Genomic DNA, 17,661 nt, shown 5'->3' with positions numbered 1-17,661 from the left:
TCCCCTTCCAGCTTCGTGACTCTCTTTGCTCTGGGCTAAGAGGCTCCACTGGGTTCCCCGGACCTTCCCCAGGCCTGGCCTGCCTGTGGAAGGCTCACATTGACCCTGGACTCGGCCTTTGCCCTGATGAAGATGTCCTAATCATATCCCATCCTCCCAGTTTAGTGTACTCAGCCCCACCCCAGCTGTTTGAGAACTTTCTTGTTCTTCAAACCATACTCTCTGGGGCCCAGGCTGGGTGACTCAGTTGGGGGGTGGTCCATACACCCCATATTAAGAACGAGTGCCTCAGAGAGAGCCTGTTCTTTCTGTCTGAGTTAGTCTTGTGCTTCTAGACCTGAACCCCTTTGGGCTGGCCCGGAGGATCTCGAAGGCTGTTGGGAGTAGGGGTGGGGGGACGTGGTGATTCTGGACATGACTTTGCTAAACACCTCCCCACCCCCATGCCATTGGCACTCCCAGCGGACAGAGAAACTGCTGGAGACCATTGACCAGCTGTACTTGGAATATGCCAAGCGGGCCGCACCCTTCAACAACTGGATGGAGGGGGCCATGGAGGACCTGCAGGACACCTTCATCGTGCACACTATCGAGGAGATCCAGGTGTGCTGCCACCGCCCCCTCGCCCCCGGAGGCCGGCTCCCCAGCTGCCCACGGCCCACACTCCTGCAGCACTGCCCCTGTAAGGAGAGGACTGAGGGTAGCATCCCCAGGATGTTATAGATTCGAAAGCTTTGCATTTTATGTATTTTGACTCAGTAATATATGCACATGGTATAAAATCTAAAAGCTAAAAAGGCTAAGCAGTGAGTTCCCTTCCTTGTCCCCCAGCCCCGAGTGCCCCTCCCCAGAGGTAAGCAGTATGACCACATGGTCTCTGTATAGGCAAGCACATTTATTTATTAACATGTTCTTCTCCACATCCCTCTATTTATAAAAAGTTTATTATATACTGTATCCTGAGCCTTATGTATATACACATATATACATATATACATATATACATATATATATATATATATATATATTTTTTTTTTTTTTTTTTTTTTTTTTTTGTGGTACGCGGGCCTCTCACTGTTGCGGCCTCTCCCGTTGCGGAGCACAGGCTCCGGACGCACAGGCTCAGCGGCCATGGCTCACGGGCCCAGCCGCTCCACAGCATGTGGGATCTTCCCGGACCAGGGCACGAACCCATGTCCCCTGCATCTGCAGACAGACTCCCAACCACTGCGCCACCAGGGAAGCCCCTGAGCCTTATATTTTTAACCTAACAATTATTTAGGAGCCCATTTCATAGCAATAAGCTGTTCTTTTGTACAGCTGCAGAGTGTCAGACGAAAAAGGTTTTGCAAAGTGCTGAGGAACGTGTGTTGGGGGAGGTCACCTGAGGAGCAGCCCTGGAGCACCCCTTGTCCCCGACCTGACTGTGGGGTGGTGAGCGCCCCCCAGGGGGTTGCTGCTGACTTCACCAGTCCTGAGCGTGAAGCTGTCGGCACCTTCCCGTGGCCAGCCCGGCCATCCTGGTGCTCAGCCGCGAGAGCCCTGGCTTGATACCGCTGGGCCTCCCAGCTGGTGTGGGGCCGGCCTCCGGTGGCCCCTCCACCCACCTCTACCCTGGGGCCTGCAGGTCTCCCTTGTCTCCTATTGCCCACGGGAGGCACCAGTGACTGGGAGGGACTTCCCTCCCAGTCACTGTGCTTCTCCTGCATGCCCGTCTATGTCCAGGGACTGACCACAGCCCATGAGCAGTTCAAGGCCACCCTCCCCGATGCTGACAAGGAGCGCCTGGCCATCCTAGGCATCCACAATGAGGTGTCCAAGATTGTCCAGACCTACCACGTCAACATGGCGGGCACCAACCCCTACACAACCATCACGCCTCAGGAGATCAACGGCAAATGGGACCATGTGAGTCCAAGGGCTGGGTGGGGCATTGGCGGAGCCACTGTAAGTTTCAGAGGGGCAGGGATTTTTGTCTGTGTGTGTTGTTGATTTTCACTGACTTTTCATTGATTTCATTGTCACATAGTAAGTACTCAGTATCTGTCAAGTGAATGACAGTGAATGAATGGCTGAATTTCTAGAACAGGTCAATGTGTTCACTGACTGACCCCTTCCCTTCAACGGCTCTTCCATTTCCTCTTCTGAAGTGGGGGCAGATGGCTGGCCCATCCCAGTGTCCCATGATTGTTCCTGCCCCAGGTACGGCAACTGGTGCCTCGGAGGGACCAGGCCCTGACGGAGGAGCACGCCCGCCAGCAGCACAACGAGAGGCTACGCAAGCAGTTTGCGGCCCAGGCCAACGTCATCGGGCCCTGGATCCAGACCAAGATGGAGGTGGGGCCCATCGTGGGAAGCAGGGAGAGGGTTTCCACCCTTCCCAGCACCATCCCAGCCAGTCAGGCTTGCCCTGTCTCCTCTGGGACGGGACCTGTGGGGACTGTGGAGTCTGGTCTGCTGCCCTGTGGGTGGGGCCGGAGTCTATGCGAGGAAGGCCTGTGGGGTGATTCCGGTGTCTTGGTTTGAGAGCAAAGACCCACACAGGGACACCACTAAAGAGTCACATGAGAAGGTCCCACAGAAGGAGCAGTGCCTAGGTGACGGACTCGGCTTGCCCTTTGGCTTATGTGGCTGACCAAGTCTCCCTTCCTCCTGAGTCGTGAGCTTGGTCAGACAGGGTGATCTCCCCAGAGAGAGAACCGAGCTTTGGGCAAGCGTGGAATTTTTTGCTGAATTGTTGGGCCAGGTGTGGGGGTGATGTAGATAAGAAAGGGTTTTACAAGCAAGGTGTGTTTACATGGATGAAAGACTGACAGAAACGGGGATTAGTCCTGGACCACGGAGACAGGTGGGATTGAGGTGGGCCAGGCAGGCATCCTAGTAACAGAGCAGCAGGAGCACGGCCATTGAGAAGGGAGGTGAGGTGCGCTGAGCCTGTGAGGAACCCAGCTCAGTGGCAGAGTGCCTGAGATGGATGGTAGCCGGGAATAAGCCTGGGAAGGGAGTTGGAGCCAAGGGGTGAACACTGAGGTTAGCAGCTGACCTTGCATCCCCTTCCTGAGGCTCAGAGGTGCCCGAGAGACAGGAGGTATTCAGCCGGTGAGAACAGTGCTGGTCATACTCCTTTATGATGCTGTTTCCATGCCAAGAATCATCTGAGGGGTTGGCCAATGACCTGGGGGCCCCAATCTCCACCCCAGGGGCCCAGAGTGGGGCGGTCTGACAAGGGCCTCCTTCCCGGGTGAGCAGGAGATTGGGAGGATCTCCATTGAGATGCACGGGACCCTGGAGGACCAGCTCAGCCACCTGCGGCAATACGAGAAGAGCATCGTCAACTACAAGCCCAAGATCGACCAGCTGGAGGGCGACCACCAGCTCATCCAGGAGGCGCTCATCTTCGACAACAAGCACACCAACTACACCATGGAGGTGGGTGGCACCAGCCTTGCTTCTCCAGAGAGGGAGCCCCAGATCCCCTTCTGCTCCACCATCCTGGGCTGGGGTAGTGGTGGGGGGTTACCCGTCATCCAAGAAAACTGGTCATAGTAGGATAAACTCTGGCTTTTAAGTGAGGGGATACTCGCTTCTCCTCACTCCTGGGGCTCTGGGTCTTCAGTCCTCAGTGCCTTCTGAATTTCCCGAGGAGCTTGTTGAGAATGCAGATTTCCAGGCCCCATCTCCAGAATTTGATTCTCTAGGTCTGGGATGGGGCTCAGGCATCTCAATATATTTTTTTTTTTTTTTGCGGTACGCGGGCCTCTCACTATTGTGGCCTCTCCCGTTGCGGAGCACAGGCTCCGGCGCTCAGGCCCAGCGGCCATGACTCACAGGCCCAGCCGCTCCGCGGCACGTGGGATCCTCCCAGACGGGGGCACGAACCCGTGTCCCCTGCATCGGCAGGCAGACTCTCAACCACTGCGCCACCAGGGAAGCCCAGGCATCTCAATTTTTAACAAACAGCCTGGTGATTCTGAGGCTGGTGGTCTCCAAACACTGGCCTGACATCTGCTTTCTAAATGACCTACTTGTTTTGACCGTGAAGGCATGTGTGTGAGGTTATGGAGTTGGATATTCAGAGAATTACACGCTTTTTTGTCCTTTAGTTTTTCCTGCCGCCAACTTTGCCCTCCTTCCTGACCTGACCACACTGGTCATTGTGGTCTCTGCCATCCCAGGCAGAGGCCACCACCCTCCCGTGCTTCCCGCTTCTTCATCAGGGTCCTCTGTCCTGGTGGGTTGTCCTTGTCCTGGTTCCCCTGCCTCTGGTGACCCTGTAAATCTGGACAGAAGGCCTGGTTCGATTGCTTTGGCCATTTTGGTGGTCAGGGGAAGGAGTAGGCAGGTGTGGCCCAGGCCTGGGACCCCTTTGCTGACAGGCCCTGCCCACCCCCAGCACATCCGCGTGGGCTGGGAGCAGCTGCTCACCACCATCGCCAGGACCATCAACGAGGTGGAGAACCAGATCCTGACCAGGGATGCCAAGGGCATCAGCCAGGAGCAGATGAACGAGTTCCGGGCTTCCTTCAACCACTTTGACCGGGTGAGCCCCGCCCCCTGCACTCGCTCAGGGCAGCCCCAGCCCCTGCCCCAGGGCCCTGGAGGGCACTGCCCAGCACGTGGGCCTGCTTCCTGGGCAAGTGGCGGGGGGGTGGCCGGGAGGAACTGTTGTCAGCCTGCCCTGACTGCACCACACCAAGCCAGGCTTAGAAGCTGTCCTGGTATCCCATGAGCTTCCCCGCTTTCCTGGAGAGAGTGCTCGCATTGTGAGTTAAGGAGAGAGCCTTTGACCCCTGACCCTTGGTCTCCTGCGACCAGGAGTCAACCCCCCGGAGCCAGGCTGCCATAGCCTCAAGGGAAGGCCTGCTGTCCCCTGGCTGTGGGGACCATCCCTTGCCTCTGCCTCAGGACAGAGCAGGGGCTCCCTCCCTCCCCCCGGCCCCCTGTAGCCTTTGGGACACTCTGCGGAGGTGTCAGAGTTGTCAGTCCTGGGTTCTCCTCCTAGCTCTGGGACAGGACAGTTCTGCGTGGGCTGCCCCTCCCAGTGCCCTGGGGCTTCGCGGTGGCCACAGGGGGTGGGAGCATGGGCTTAGGTGCTACCCAACCCCCCCTGCCTGCTTCACTGCCCTCCAGGCACCTGGGTGGGTGGAACCCTCCTGGAAACCCCGGTCTGGGCAGCAGGGCCGGAGGTGGGCTGGGCACTTGTGAGGCAGCTGCTTACCCCTGTGGCTCACCGTGCTCCCCTGTGGCCTGCCTTCCGGAGCAGGGCTGAGTGTGCCAGGGAGAGGGCCCCTGGGCCTCGTCTGTGTGTCTAACCGTGTGCACTTTTATTTCCTCCTCCTCCCCCGACCCTCCACCCTCCGCCCTCCCCATCCGCATGCCTTTGTCCCTGTGTCTCCCCACACTCGCTACCCTCCACCGGGGCATGGCCCACCCCTCCCCTCACGGCCTCCACCTCCCTGGCACCGCATGGCTCGCTGGCTGGCGCACGGCGGCCCCAGGATCACTCCGGCACGCTGGGTCCCGAGGAGTTCAAAGCCTGCCTCATCAGCTTGGGTTATGATATTGGCAACGACCCCCAGGTACTCGCCTCCTGCATGGAGCACGCTCAGGGGTGGCGTCCGGGGCGAGAAATAACGCGTTTCTCCTTTTTCTTTTCTCTCTCTGTCTGGATCTCCCTGTCTCCCCTTTCCTGTGGGCCGCGGGGCTCATCTCCTCCTGCTGTCCCCCCCTGGCCCGTGTCGGGCTCCTCCCCCCACTACTCCGACCTCTGCCCTCGGTTGTCTTTCGTGGGAACCTGCTCGGTGCCCACCTTCCTCTCTCCTTGCCGCTCTCCATCCTGTGGACGGATTTTTGCATCTCCCTGCTCTGTCTTCCTCCTTCCTGTGGACTTTTCCCCCGGATGTGTATTTGCATCTGTTCCTCCTACATTCCTCTCCCCTTCCTGACCCCCAAACCATACACCTCGACCTCCCCTCTGGCCACCTGGGCCATGTCTTCCTGGCCCTCGGCCGGCCCTTCCTCCTTGTGTCTCGGTGCCACTGGCCCCACAGAAGAAGACAGGCATGATGGACACGGATGATTTCCGCGCCTGCCTTATCTCCATGGGTTACAACATGGTAATGTAAACCCCGCTTTCTGGCCAGGGGCAGCCAGCTGACTCGAGAGGCCGAGTCCTGGCCGTGGCGGGCTGGAGACCCTCAGGCTCAGGGTGCCCTCCGCAGAGGGGCCTCAAGATTCTGGTCCATGGGGAAGATGGCGCCCTGAAGGCTGAGCCCAGCCGCAGGGCCTGTGTGTGTCCCAGAGACCTGGCCTTCTCGCCTCTCTCTGCTGGTTTATCTTTTGATATTTACAGTGGAGGTGGGCCTTTTCTCTCCCACTGTGGATGGTGGGGCTGACTCCAAGGCTGCCAGGAAGGACTGGTGGTGGGCGCTCTGGGTGGGGCTTGGTTCTGATTCATCTCGCATGAGGCGTGGAGGTTTCCACCTCTGCCCGCGTGACAGCTCCAGCCAGGCCCGCTGCCCCTTTGCCGTTTCCTCAAGCCCCTCCCCAACCTTCTCAGCTGCCAGCCCTCGTGCCGGCCTTCTGAGCAGGACAGGGGCCTCAGCCAGGCAGCCCGGCTACGCCTGGGCTGTGGTGCAGAGTGCAGAGCCCGTGGGCTGCCCAGCAGAGGGGCAGGGGCACGGGCTTTAGAAACAGGGAACCCGGGAATAAATCCCAGCTCTGCCATCACCAGCTTGGGGGCCCGGATAAGGTGAGGGGAACCCTGCCCTACTGTTGTAATGGTTAAATGAAAGAACTCTCGTGAGTGCTGTGCCCATGTCTGACACATAGTAAGTACAGCGTGGTGGAGGCAGACCACCCAAGTTCAAGTCTCAGCACTTCTACCTACTGGCTGTGTGACCTTGGGCAAGTCACTAAGCCTGTCTGGGCCTTAGGTTTCTCATCTGGAAACCTGATGGAAAGAATAAAATAAATACCTACCTCATATGGTTGTGAGGAGGGTTAAATGAATTATATACACAGCACTTAGAATAGTGCCTGGTATATAGTATATGCTATGTGAGTGTTAGCCATTGCTGTCATTAATTATTATCAGCATTATCATTTCTGCTCCAAGAGGAATCACGGCATCCGTAGAGGGTGGGAAGCCTGAACTGGGTCTTCACTATTGGGTATTATGTTCCTATCATGCCCTCAATACAACCCAGGTTAGGTCAGGGGTCTGCTTTGCCCTCTCTAATAGCCTCAGGCTACTCTGAGCCTGCAGGGGCTTCAGGTCCATAAAGAGAGGAGACCGTGGCTGAGAAGATGACAGGCCTGGGATTGGCTCTTCCCTCCAGGGAGAGGCAGAATTTGCACGCATCATGAGCATTGTGGACCCCAACCGCCTAGGGGTAGTGACGTTCCAGGCCTTCATCGACTTTATGTCCCGTGAGACGGCTGACACAGATACAGCAGACCAAGTCATGGCTTCCTTCAAGATCCTGGCTGGGGATAAGGTGCGTCTGCTGTGGTGTGGGCACCATGCTGGGGCGGACTGATCTGGATGGGTGGTCGTGAGCACCTCCACTGCTCTTCCATCCCCCCCGCCCCGGGCCTCCTTGCTGTCACCTCTACCCATTTCCGTAATGTCTTGGGATCAGCTAAGGCATTAGGACACAGCGTTAGCTTAAGGGGGTCCCCTGCCAGGGACACTGCATGTCATACTTGTGATGAGATACTGGTGATGAAATGATGGGTGGTGGAGGGCAGTCCAGTCAGGTGGAGTGTGTGATTGGGTGATGGAAGGTCCATCTGGGAACTTGGACTTCGCCCCTATATCATTCTGGGCACAAGGTATGGCGTATAGGTGGGGAGCAGGAAGGAAGCGTGTGTCTCATTTTTCTACCCTGAGTAGCAGTCAGCTTCAATTTTCCAAATCTCCCAAGTTCCCTGCAGTGCCCTGCTTGACAGTGGAAATGTGGGAGCATCCAGGGGAATTTGGGGGCGGAGGCATCTAGAGGCCAGGTTCCCTTTCTGAAAAATTCACAGGATAATCCTTATGGCATCCTTCCTTAGCCAATAGGGAGTATAGTTTCTGCAATGTTTCAATCTATATGGAAATAAAGACTCAACCCACAAAGTGGTTCCTAAAGGTCTGATTTAAGTTCGAGGACAGCATGTTAGAGTCAGCACTTTGGAGCTGGAAGGACCCTGAGAAGCCACCTCCTTGAAGTGACTCATTTTGTAGAGGAGATCTCCGGGGCCCAGAAAGGGACCTGGTCTTCTGACTTTTGAAGTGACCTGAGGGCCAGCCCCTCCCTCCTTCAGACTGGCTCCTGGGGGACTCTGGCAGAAGTAGGACATAGGACGGGTTCCCGCCGTGTGGGTCAGAGCCCCTGAGCTCCTGTGGAGCCGCAAGCTCCCAAAAGAAGTAGCTTCCAAGTAGACTTTCATGAGCAAGCCCAAGGTGGGGAGAAAGCAGAGACCCAGACTGGGAACCAGGCCAGGTGGGGTCAGGTCCAAATTTTGCAGACACGGTTCAGATAGCTGTCTGTGGCGATGATGCTATCTGATGATGATTGACGCTCATGTAATTTGCAGGAAGTGGGTGATGTCCTCGGAGCCCAGCTGAGTGGGTGTGGGGGGCTCTACTCTGTCCCACCAGATTTGGTGCTGCTGATCCTGCTCCAGCCTGTGGTCGGGGCGGGCTAGAGCGATACCTGGAAGATTACAGCTGCAGTTAGCACTTCCAGTTAGCTTGGAAACCGCCTCAAGTAGTTATAGAAGTGGAAAACTTATAAGGGGATTTAAATATACCCACACACACACATATGTATATGGTTATATATGTGTATATGTATCGTATATATTTATATACATACACATACAGATATATGTACATGTGTATGTGCAATATACATGTGCATGTATGTACACACGTATATGGTTATGTGTATATCGTACATATTTATATACACACATGTATACGGTTATATATGTGTATATGTATATATAGCGTACATATTTATATACACACATGTATACGGTTATATATGTGTATATGTATATAGTACATATTTATATACACACATGTATATGGTTATATTTGTATATATGTATATATCATTTATATACATACACATATATATGTACATATGAATGTGTAATATACATGTGCGTGTGTGTATGTACCCAACACACACACACATATTTCTATATCCAGAAGTATGAGGACAGGGCCAGAACGGGGACGGAACAGGGTACCTAATGTCACGAGTGAGGTTTACGGCCTCTGGCCTTTGCGGCCGCTTTGCTTTACGGCCGCCCTGACCCGCCGTCCTGACCGCGCTCTCTCCGCAGAACTACATCACTGTGGACGAGCTGCGCCGTGAGCTGCCGCCTGACCAGGCCGAGTACTGCATCGCGCGAATGGCCCCCTACACCGGCCCCGACGCCGTGCCAGGTGCTCTGGACTACATGTCCTTCTCCACGGCGCTGTACGGCGAGAGTGACCTCTAACCCCCTCCCGCCGGTCCACGCCCTCGCCCCCGCCCGCCATGCGCACCCAGCTCTGCGCCTCAGCTGTCCCCCCTCTCCCGCCGGGTTTGGTTCGCGCTCCGCCTCCAAAGGGGCGAGCTGGACCCAAGTGGCATCGAGCCTCCCAGACCGCGAAGTGACAGTTTACAAAATTATTTTCTGCAAAAAAGAAAAAAAGTTACGTTAGAAAAAGTAAAAAACCACATATTTTATTATAGAAAAAGTATTTTTTTCTCCACCAGACTTAAATGGAAAAGAGGAAAAATTAACTATTTGCACCGAAATGTTTTGTTTTGTTGTGACATAGGAAAATAACCAAGCACAATGTTATATCCATCCTTTTTATCGATTTTTTTTTTTCTATCTGTACCATCTGCTGTATTCATTTCTCCAATCTCATGTCCACCTTGATGTGGAGTGGGAGGGTGAGGGTAGGGGATAATCTTGTCAAAGGCACATTGGTGCATGTGTGTTTGCTAGCTCACCTGTCCATGAAAATATTTTATGATATTAAAGAAAATCTTTTGAAATGGCTGTTTTTTTAAGGAAGAGAATTTATGTGGCTTGTCTTCTCATTTTTAAGTCCAGAGGTGTAATTAGCCTATTTATCAGCACACACTTTTTTTTTTTTAAATATTGCTCATTAAAAATGGTCAGGACGGGCTTCCCTGATGGGGCAGTGGTTAAGAATCCGCCTGCCAATGCAGGGGACACGGTACGATCCCTGGTTGGGGAAGATCCCACAGGCCGCGGAGCAACTAAGCCCGTGCGCCACAACTACCGAGCCTGCACTCTAGAGTCCCCGAGCCACAACTACTGAAGTCCGCGCACCTAGAGCCCGTGCTCCACAATAAGAGAAGACACCGCAATGAGAAGCCCGTGCACCGCAGCAAAGAGTAGCCCCCGCTCGCCGCAACTAGAGAAAGCCCACGCGCAGCAACGAAGACCCAAGACCCTTGCAGCCAAAAATATAATTAATCAATTTATTAATTATTTTTAAAAAGCAACACTAAAAAAAAAATGGTCAGGAGAAAATTGGCAAGTGTGGACCACTTTGATGCTGCTTGGCACACACCATATTAAAGCAACAACACTCCCATGTCACCTCTTTGCTCCTTGCTTACTGTTTTCCAGAAGTGTGTGTGGGGTCGATGGTGTGGGGGCACCTGGACCACCCCTAATATGCTCTTGACCTTGGCGCGTTCCATCTTCTTACACTTCAGTTTCGTTTTTAAAAGGAGAAGGTCGTTTCCTCAGGAGGCTCCTATGAGTTGAAAGTAGACTCCACCTTCGTTTGTTTCCCACAGCATCAAACAGCTCTGTGACATCTACATGCCCCCCTTCCTTTTATTTTTGCCACAGGGGACACATTCTCAGAGGCATCTCGTCCCTTGCTATTCAGACTGTCCCACAGACGGCCGCTGTCCAGCATCGCCTGGAGCTTGTTGGAAATGCAGGCTCTCAGGCCCCACCCCAGACCTTCCTGAATCAGAATCTGCCTTATAACAAGGTCCCCGGGACATCTGTGTGCACTTCTGTAGCTTCTCCTGTTTTTTCCCCCTTACCTGTGTTTCCTCCTCGAGGTTATCAGGCAGTGAAGACTGCCGATAATGATATCAGTAATAGTAACAGTGCAGTGATTTACAGAAATGTAACTTAGCAATGGAAGCTAAAGGTCTGTGTTCCAGTTCTGGCTGTGTCTAGGAATAAAAAAGTTTGGTGTAGTGGTTACAGGGAGTTGGGTCTGTGGAGTCTGACTGCCAGTGTTCAAATTCATGACTGCCACTTACAAAATGGATAACTGTGCACTACAGTTCCCTTATCTGTTAACAGGGAATAATAGTGCTGTTGGAAAGTTGATGCTATAATACACAGAGCTCCTAAAATATTAGTGCATATAAATGTTAGCTGTGGTCAATCTTATTTTAAGTTCCAAGGGATTCGCGTGAAGGATCTCTTAAAAAGAGAACCCTCAACATGATACGTCCCCTCATATAAGAGGACTAAGACTAAATCAGAACTTATTGAACTGGGGCCAAAGATAAGTTCTTCAGTGTGAGGCCCTCTTGTTTAGGAATTAGTTCTATGAGTTTCTGGAACAACCCTGCCCTGGGAAAGAGGCAAGCCTGCTCAGGAGAAAAGACATGGGGAGAGAGGTTGGCTTTTGCTTTGGTAAACATTCCTATAGGTTTTACCACTGGCTGGTAAAAAGCCAGTAAATGCTCAAGGTGGGTCTGCTCTGACTGCAGCTCTGTGGGGAAAACTGTGGAAAAAGGCCAGAGCCTGCTCTCAAAGTCTTTTGAGGGAGGCGGATAAGCAAGATACATTGTTTTAGCTATTTACATGCAAGTCTACCCAAGGGCATGGTGGTATAGGAGTTGAGGAGAGGGAAACTGTTCCAACCAGAAAGTTTCCTAAACTCAGGGTGTAAGTGCTTTAATAAGCTTCAATTTCCAGGGACTTCCTGGTGGTCCAGTGGTTAAGACTCCATGCTCCCACTGCAGGGGATGTGGGTTCAATCCCACATGCCATGCGACGTGGCCAAAATACTAAAAAAAAAAAAAAAAAAAAGCCTCAATTTCCAGAGATATCAATTTTTAAAAGAATGTGTGAGTCATTTGAACGAAGTGTATTTACAGAGTTATTCCACAGCCTTCAAGAATTTGAGTTTCTCAGTGTTCAAGGGTGCTTGTATGTGTGCAAATGACTATAATTAAATTAATTTTCAATCTGTTAAAGAGGTAAAATCTTAAAAATTGATTTCTTAAGCTTTTAAGGTCATCATGGACATCTTGTTTTACTGATAATGTAATTTTTCTGTAAAAATAAAAACACTCTTCCTTGTCCTAATCATTCATACATTTAACAGACTTAATCCCCCCAAACAACCCCACTTGCAAACTACATTAAATTCCTTTAAATATTTTCAATGTATTTATAAGTTTTAATAATTCTTTCCAGGACATCAGACTCCCAACCCAGGAAGATTCAAATCCAAGCAGCAAAGTTTCACTCAGCACAAAGCAATTGAAATATTATAAATGTAGTAAATCATATTCTCTGGAGCAGTTCAAAGCTGTTTACTAACAATTCTCTTACACCTCCAGAATTAAAATCACACGTCTCATTTCAATTATACATTTCAGATGAAAAACCACAAAGCTAATATATGCCAGGTTCTCTGCCATGTTCCGTCACCTTAAATTAACCCACTGGTTGTCATGATGCTTACAAAACTGCTGAACACCTCCAAAGTATTAGTACTAAGAGTTTGATATACTTCATCTGTTTACTTATTTCTAAATAGGTGATTTCAAGTCCCTTTACTACTCATTGCTGGCTTTTGGGGTCAAAGGTTCAGGTGATAACATATAATTTACATCTAGGAAAATACCATTAAGAGGAGTCCTCTTCTAGTCTTTGAACTCTGTGGTGGGCTGAATAATGGTCCCCATAAGATGTCCATGTCCTAATCCCTGGAACCTGTGACTGTGTTACTTTACATGGCAAATGGGACTTTGCAGAGGGTAATTGAGTTAAGGTACTTAATGGGGAGGTTATTCTGGGTTATCTGGGTGGGCTCTTACTAAGGGAGCCAGGCCAGCTGTGTCAGAGAGAAGATGTGATGATGGAGGTGGAGGTTGGAATGACATGAGGCCACAAGCCAAGGAATGCACTGTGCTCTAGAAGCTGGAACAGGCAAGATGAACTCTCCCCTAGAGCCTCCAGAGGGAATGCAACCCTGCTGACCCATTTTGGGTTTCTGAACTGTAAGATAATAAATTCCTATTTTAAGCCACTACATTTGTGGTAATTTGTTACAGCAACAATAGGACACTAATACTTGCTCCATTATCCAGGCCTCTGGGAAGACTGGCTGTCTCCCTGACGCCAGTGACCCACGTTACAGGCTTGAGGCTTTGGAGAAACCACCCCAGCTTCAAAGGCCTGAACTTGCAACGTCATCCCTGGGAGGCTGTCACAGCTACTGGACCAGAACTCCTAACCCTAACATCACCAGTCTGCAGAGGAGGGAGATGGAAGCTTCAAAGCTCTGAAACCCCAAAAGGGCCAGAATGACTAGGCTCAGCAGGAGGTGGGTATAGGCTGATTAGCTCACCTGGTTAGTGGCACTGGCTGAGGGGCTGAAGGCTGTGGGCTTAACCCCTGATGGGGTAGATGACCTCACACGGACAAGTCTGCCCTGAGGTCATAGGCTGCTCCTTCACCCCCAGACCAGGCCAAACCTAGGGGGACAGAAGAGGGGTAACTGAGCAGCAGCACTGCCACTAAAACCATTGAAGAAACTTGTCTACATGCAGTGCCCTGGAGGATGGCACTGGACAGACACCCCTCTCACACCCAGCACCGGGCAAACCTGGACTTCAGAGCTGGAAGCCTACGTTGAGGCAGAGAGGGCCCAGAGATAACAGGACACTCAGACATGGTGGGATAGGGTCCTTCAGCTAAACTACAGCTCTAGAAGCCACCCTGTGACCATGGAGGCTTTCAGAGCCCCAAGAGTGGTGGGGAAGCCCCTGTCTGAGCAAGCACAGCTAAGGTGCTGCAGTGGGACCCTTTGCTAGTGATTGGACCACCTTGCTGGCTTAGAGACAAAGGGGAAATAGGCTTCAGGGTGTCTCCAGAACCCAGGGCCTAGGCGGCAGCCCAGCTTCAAGTAGGGACTGGCCGCAGCCCCCAGAAAGCCCTCGGGAAGCCAGGAGCCTGCCATCTCTCCATCTCATCTCGGCCCCTCTCTGTGTGGCAGCTTCGCTCCTCTCTCGGGCCCAGCGCTCTCTGGTCGTGACCCCTGTGGTAGGCGAGGCTGACCCCACGTACCCCAGTGTTTTCCTCTACACAAGAAGCTAGTCCCAATTCCAAGATTGCAGGACCCACTTGGCCCAGCCTGGCCTTGTCTGACACAGTGATGCCTACCAGTGGATGAGGCTGAGGCCATCGGTCAGGAGCTGGGTGGGACAGATAAAAGGCCACCTTATAAGAGCTACCTCAGTTCATTATCAATTTTCACATCTCTGAGACTGGGATGTAGCTTATGACCAATCTCACGTTAGAATTAACGGTATCCTACCATTGCTGTTGGCAAGGGGGCAGTCATGACCTAGAGTCACTGCCTGCCCTTTTGAAGTAGGAAAGTGAGTCCTGGTTTTGTCTCAAACTTCCATTAACACCTTCTAGTAAGATCAGGCACCAGGATCAAAGCCTGTAGAATGGGTACACAGAAAGACAATCTGGAGATCATAGTGGAGCTCTCTCTTATGAAAAGCTGCATTATTAATGCTATGGATCGAAATGGCACGTGGCAAATGCACTTAAAGACTGACAAGGAATTCAGAAGAGTTGGACTCTGCGTTTGAGGAAGTTTTAGCAAATTTGTTTTGCTCATACTTTCTTTTTTATCTCTGCACAAGAGTGACAGATGATAAACACGTTTAAAGTCTAAAAGAGCTCTTTCAATAAGTACATAATGCACACAAGTACAAAATAAAAGAATGATAAGAAAGCATTGTATTACAGTTTAGTTGGTTACACATTTTCTTTCTTGATGGTTTATAAAATAATGGAGCATCTTCTAAATCTGACCGTATTTTAGATTCAATGAAATGTGGCCCACGGAACAGATTACCTGTCAACTTCCCAACCTTCTGGATTCTATTTTTGATGAGAGAACAAAAGAAAGATTCATCCTAAACCTACTCTATGTAATTTGGCAAGCTAAGAGATCCTCGGGCAATGTAAAACATCCATTCTTATCACAGATTACTTTAACATATGGTCTCTAATCGCCCCTCTCTAGCATCTTCCCTTTCTAATTATCCTTTTTTTCTTAGACATCTCCTTGAATCCTACTTTTCCAACAGAAAGTGCAAGAGAGATTTTGCAAACTCTTAATACCTGGGAAGATGGCTTCTGAAAGCAAGCTATTTGAAAGAGGGTTTGTGAACACTTGTAAAAGGATGCAGTCATCCCTGGGTGCAGCCCGGTTCCATGAAGAGCAGGCGCTGCTTGACTAGCATTGTCTTCTTTTGGGGTTGCTACTGGGCTCTTCAGAAAGAGCAATATAAAGACGTATCAGTCCTGGGCTTCCCTGGTGGCGCAGTGGTTGAGGGTCTGCCTGCCGATGCAGGGGACACGGGTTCGTGCCCCGGCCCGGGAAGATCCCACATGCCGCGGAGCGGCTGGGCCCGTGAGCCATGACCGCTGGGCCTGCGCGTCCGGAGCCTGTGCTCCGCGACGGGAGAGGCCACAACAGTGAGAGGCCCGCGTACCGCAAAAAAAAAGATGTCTCAGTCCTTGCTGAAATTCAGACAAGCAGCGTCTCCTCTATTCCTGGTGGGGACGATAGAGAGTCCCACTGCAGTGCTAAGTGGCTGTGTAAACAAAAAGCGTGCCCAGAGTGGGCTGCCTTATGAAACTGATGACTTCTGGGAGATTGCTATAGTCTGTAAGGACCGATTGTTGGTTCTGTTTTGTTTAGGTCCTACTGACTGGGACTCATCAACCCCACAGGTGCTGTGAAGCCTTTAAGGTAAATGAGAGAATTAGGATCTCAAAAGATCTCAACAGGCAATAAAGATGGGAGTAATCTTATAAGGTTACATTTCATGGGAGTGCATGTAAAACCCTGAAAGTGGGTCTAAAAACAAACAGGATGTGGGAGATACCCTGGAAAGGAGACCAAGAATATCCTCAACTTAATATGAGTGAACAGTGTGGAGAAGCAGCTTCAAAGAGCTAATTTGACCTTGGGCTGGACCAATAGCTTGGAAACTCAGAAGATGCTTGTGCTCACATTATCTGCCAATTGCAGGAGAAGCATGGAAAGCTGGTCTTTAACAGACAAAATGAAGCAATGCTGCAGTGGGGGAGAGACCTAGCCCCATGTCAGCTCAAGCCTGTGAGTGAGATGAACTGGATCCTGGTACCTCGTGACACATTTTCCTTTTCCTGCTCTGTCCAGAACAGCCAAGCTTGGAGCCAAGGTAGGTGGGAGGAGAAAGGGGGGATGGAGAGAGAGAAAAGGATATTTTGCTTTCATACACAATCAGCCTGAGATGATTAGATGTAATATCTCATGCATGTACTCAACCCAGTGTCTTCTGAGGATGCTGCTCAGTAACTATTAGGTTGTGTATTTGGTTAGGACCCTTCTAGACCAAGAGCCACAAAACCCAATGCCAGCTGGTAAGGCCAGAGGGTGATTTACTGGCCTGCATAACTAAAGTGTCCAGAGGTAATGCCTGAGGCAGGCGCTTACATGCTGCCAGCAGGACCTAGTTTCTCTGGATGGACTTCATTCTCAAACATGCTGTCCTGCTTCAGTCCAGTGAGTTCACAGCACACCATCGTCTAGAGCTTTCCTTGGGGGTAAGTGACCCAAACTAAGACACAGACCATTCTTGGGGACATGCTTGGGAGAGTGACTTCGCCTGAGACTCTTGAGATGGGCGCCCAGGGGCTCCATGCCTTGTCCTCACACTAGAACACTCGGACCTGCCGGCTGCAGAAACTGACCTTGCTGCCGCGTTGGGAAGGGAACACCGAGGGTGTGGGAAGGGGGCTGCCACCTCTCTCTGGGCTGCCTACGTGTTTCTTCATGTGCCGCCAGCAGCTGGCAGGATTGGAAAATAGGGAGATTCCTGCATGCCTTGGGGAGGTGTGGGGAGTCCTGGTGGTCAGGCATGTGGGCACTCAGAAAACTGTCACTGGGCACCTGTGGGAGAGCCCAGAGTTAGGATCAAAATTCTCATTTTATAGTTCAAGGCAATGGGAAGATAGGGTTCTTTACGTAAAACTTCTCTTTATAGGTTATATTTTAGAACGCATCTATTCACCAAGGGTTGCCTAGAGTAAGGTGGATGTAAATGAAATCCTAGAATGAAGCAACTAATCCTGTGTCCTGTAAGCCCCCATTAAGGCTTCCTTCCACCTTCCCCACACTGCTACCAGAAAGCTGCTTTTTGAGGACGCAGTTCTTGAAATTAGCTAGGTGGATGCTGCCCTCCAGTGGCCAGATGTGTCCTTACAGCGTTTCCCAGTTTGAGAGGAGCAGGGAGCAAGACCCAAGCAGGAGCCCTCACATCCTCCTTGCTTTCTTTTGCACTGCTCCCAACGGGTCCCAGC

General features: G+C 51.5%; 1 protein-coding gene across 3 annotated transcripts in view; it reads left to right on the top strand.

The window, feature by feature from the left end:
* The window catches only part of ACTN1 (actinin alpha 1), a 99,045-nt gene extending 88,992 nt beyond the window's left edge, over positions 1-10,053 (top strand). Inside the window, exons 14-22 of one of the 3 annotated variants that reach the window (XM_082619465.1) lie at positions 463-603; positions 1,726-1,908; positions 2,203-2,337; positions 3,250-3,429; positions 4,394-4,540; positions 5,499-5,579; positions 6,051-6,116; positions 7,341-7,499; positions 9,343-10,053. In XM_082619465.1, coding sequence (XP_082475591.1) covers positions 463-603; positions 1,726-1,908; positions 2,203-2,337; positions 3,250-3,429; positions 4,394-4,540; positions 5,499-5,579; positions 6,051-6,116; positions 7,341-7,499; positions 9,343-9,501 — 1,251 coding nt within the window. In that variant the 3' untranslated portion in view covers positions 9,502-10,053. The remainder of the gene's footprint in view (positions 1-462; positions 604-1,725; positions 1,909-2,202; positions 2,338-3,249; positions 3,430-4,393; positions 4,541-5,498; positions 5,580-6,050; positions 6,117-7,340; positions 7,500-9,342) is intronic. The other 2 variants (XM_082619464.1, XM_082619463.1) reach the window with 2 other exon arrangements.
* The last annotated feature ends 7,608 nt before the right edge of the window (positions 10,054-17,661 follow it).

Source organism: Mesoplodon mirus (genome assembly GCF_964341445.2).
Source record: "Mesoplodon mirus genome assembly, chromosome: 4".
Lineage (NCBI taxonomy): Eukaryota > Metazoa > Chordata > Mammalia > Artiodactyla > Ziphiidae > Mesoplodon > Mesoplodon mirus.
The sequence above is the reverse complement of the archived record's forward strand: the minus strand, read 5'-3'. Positions and strand labels throughout refer to the sequence as shown.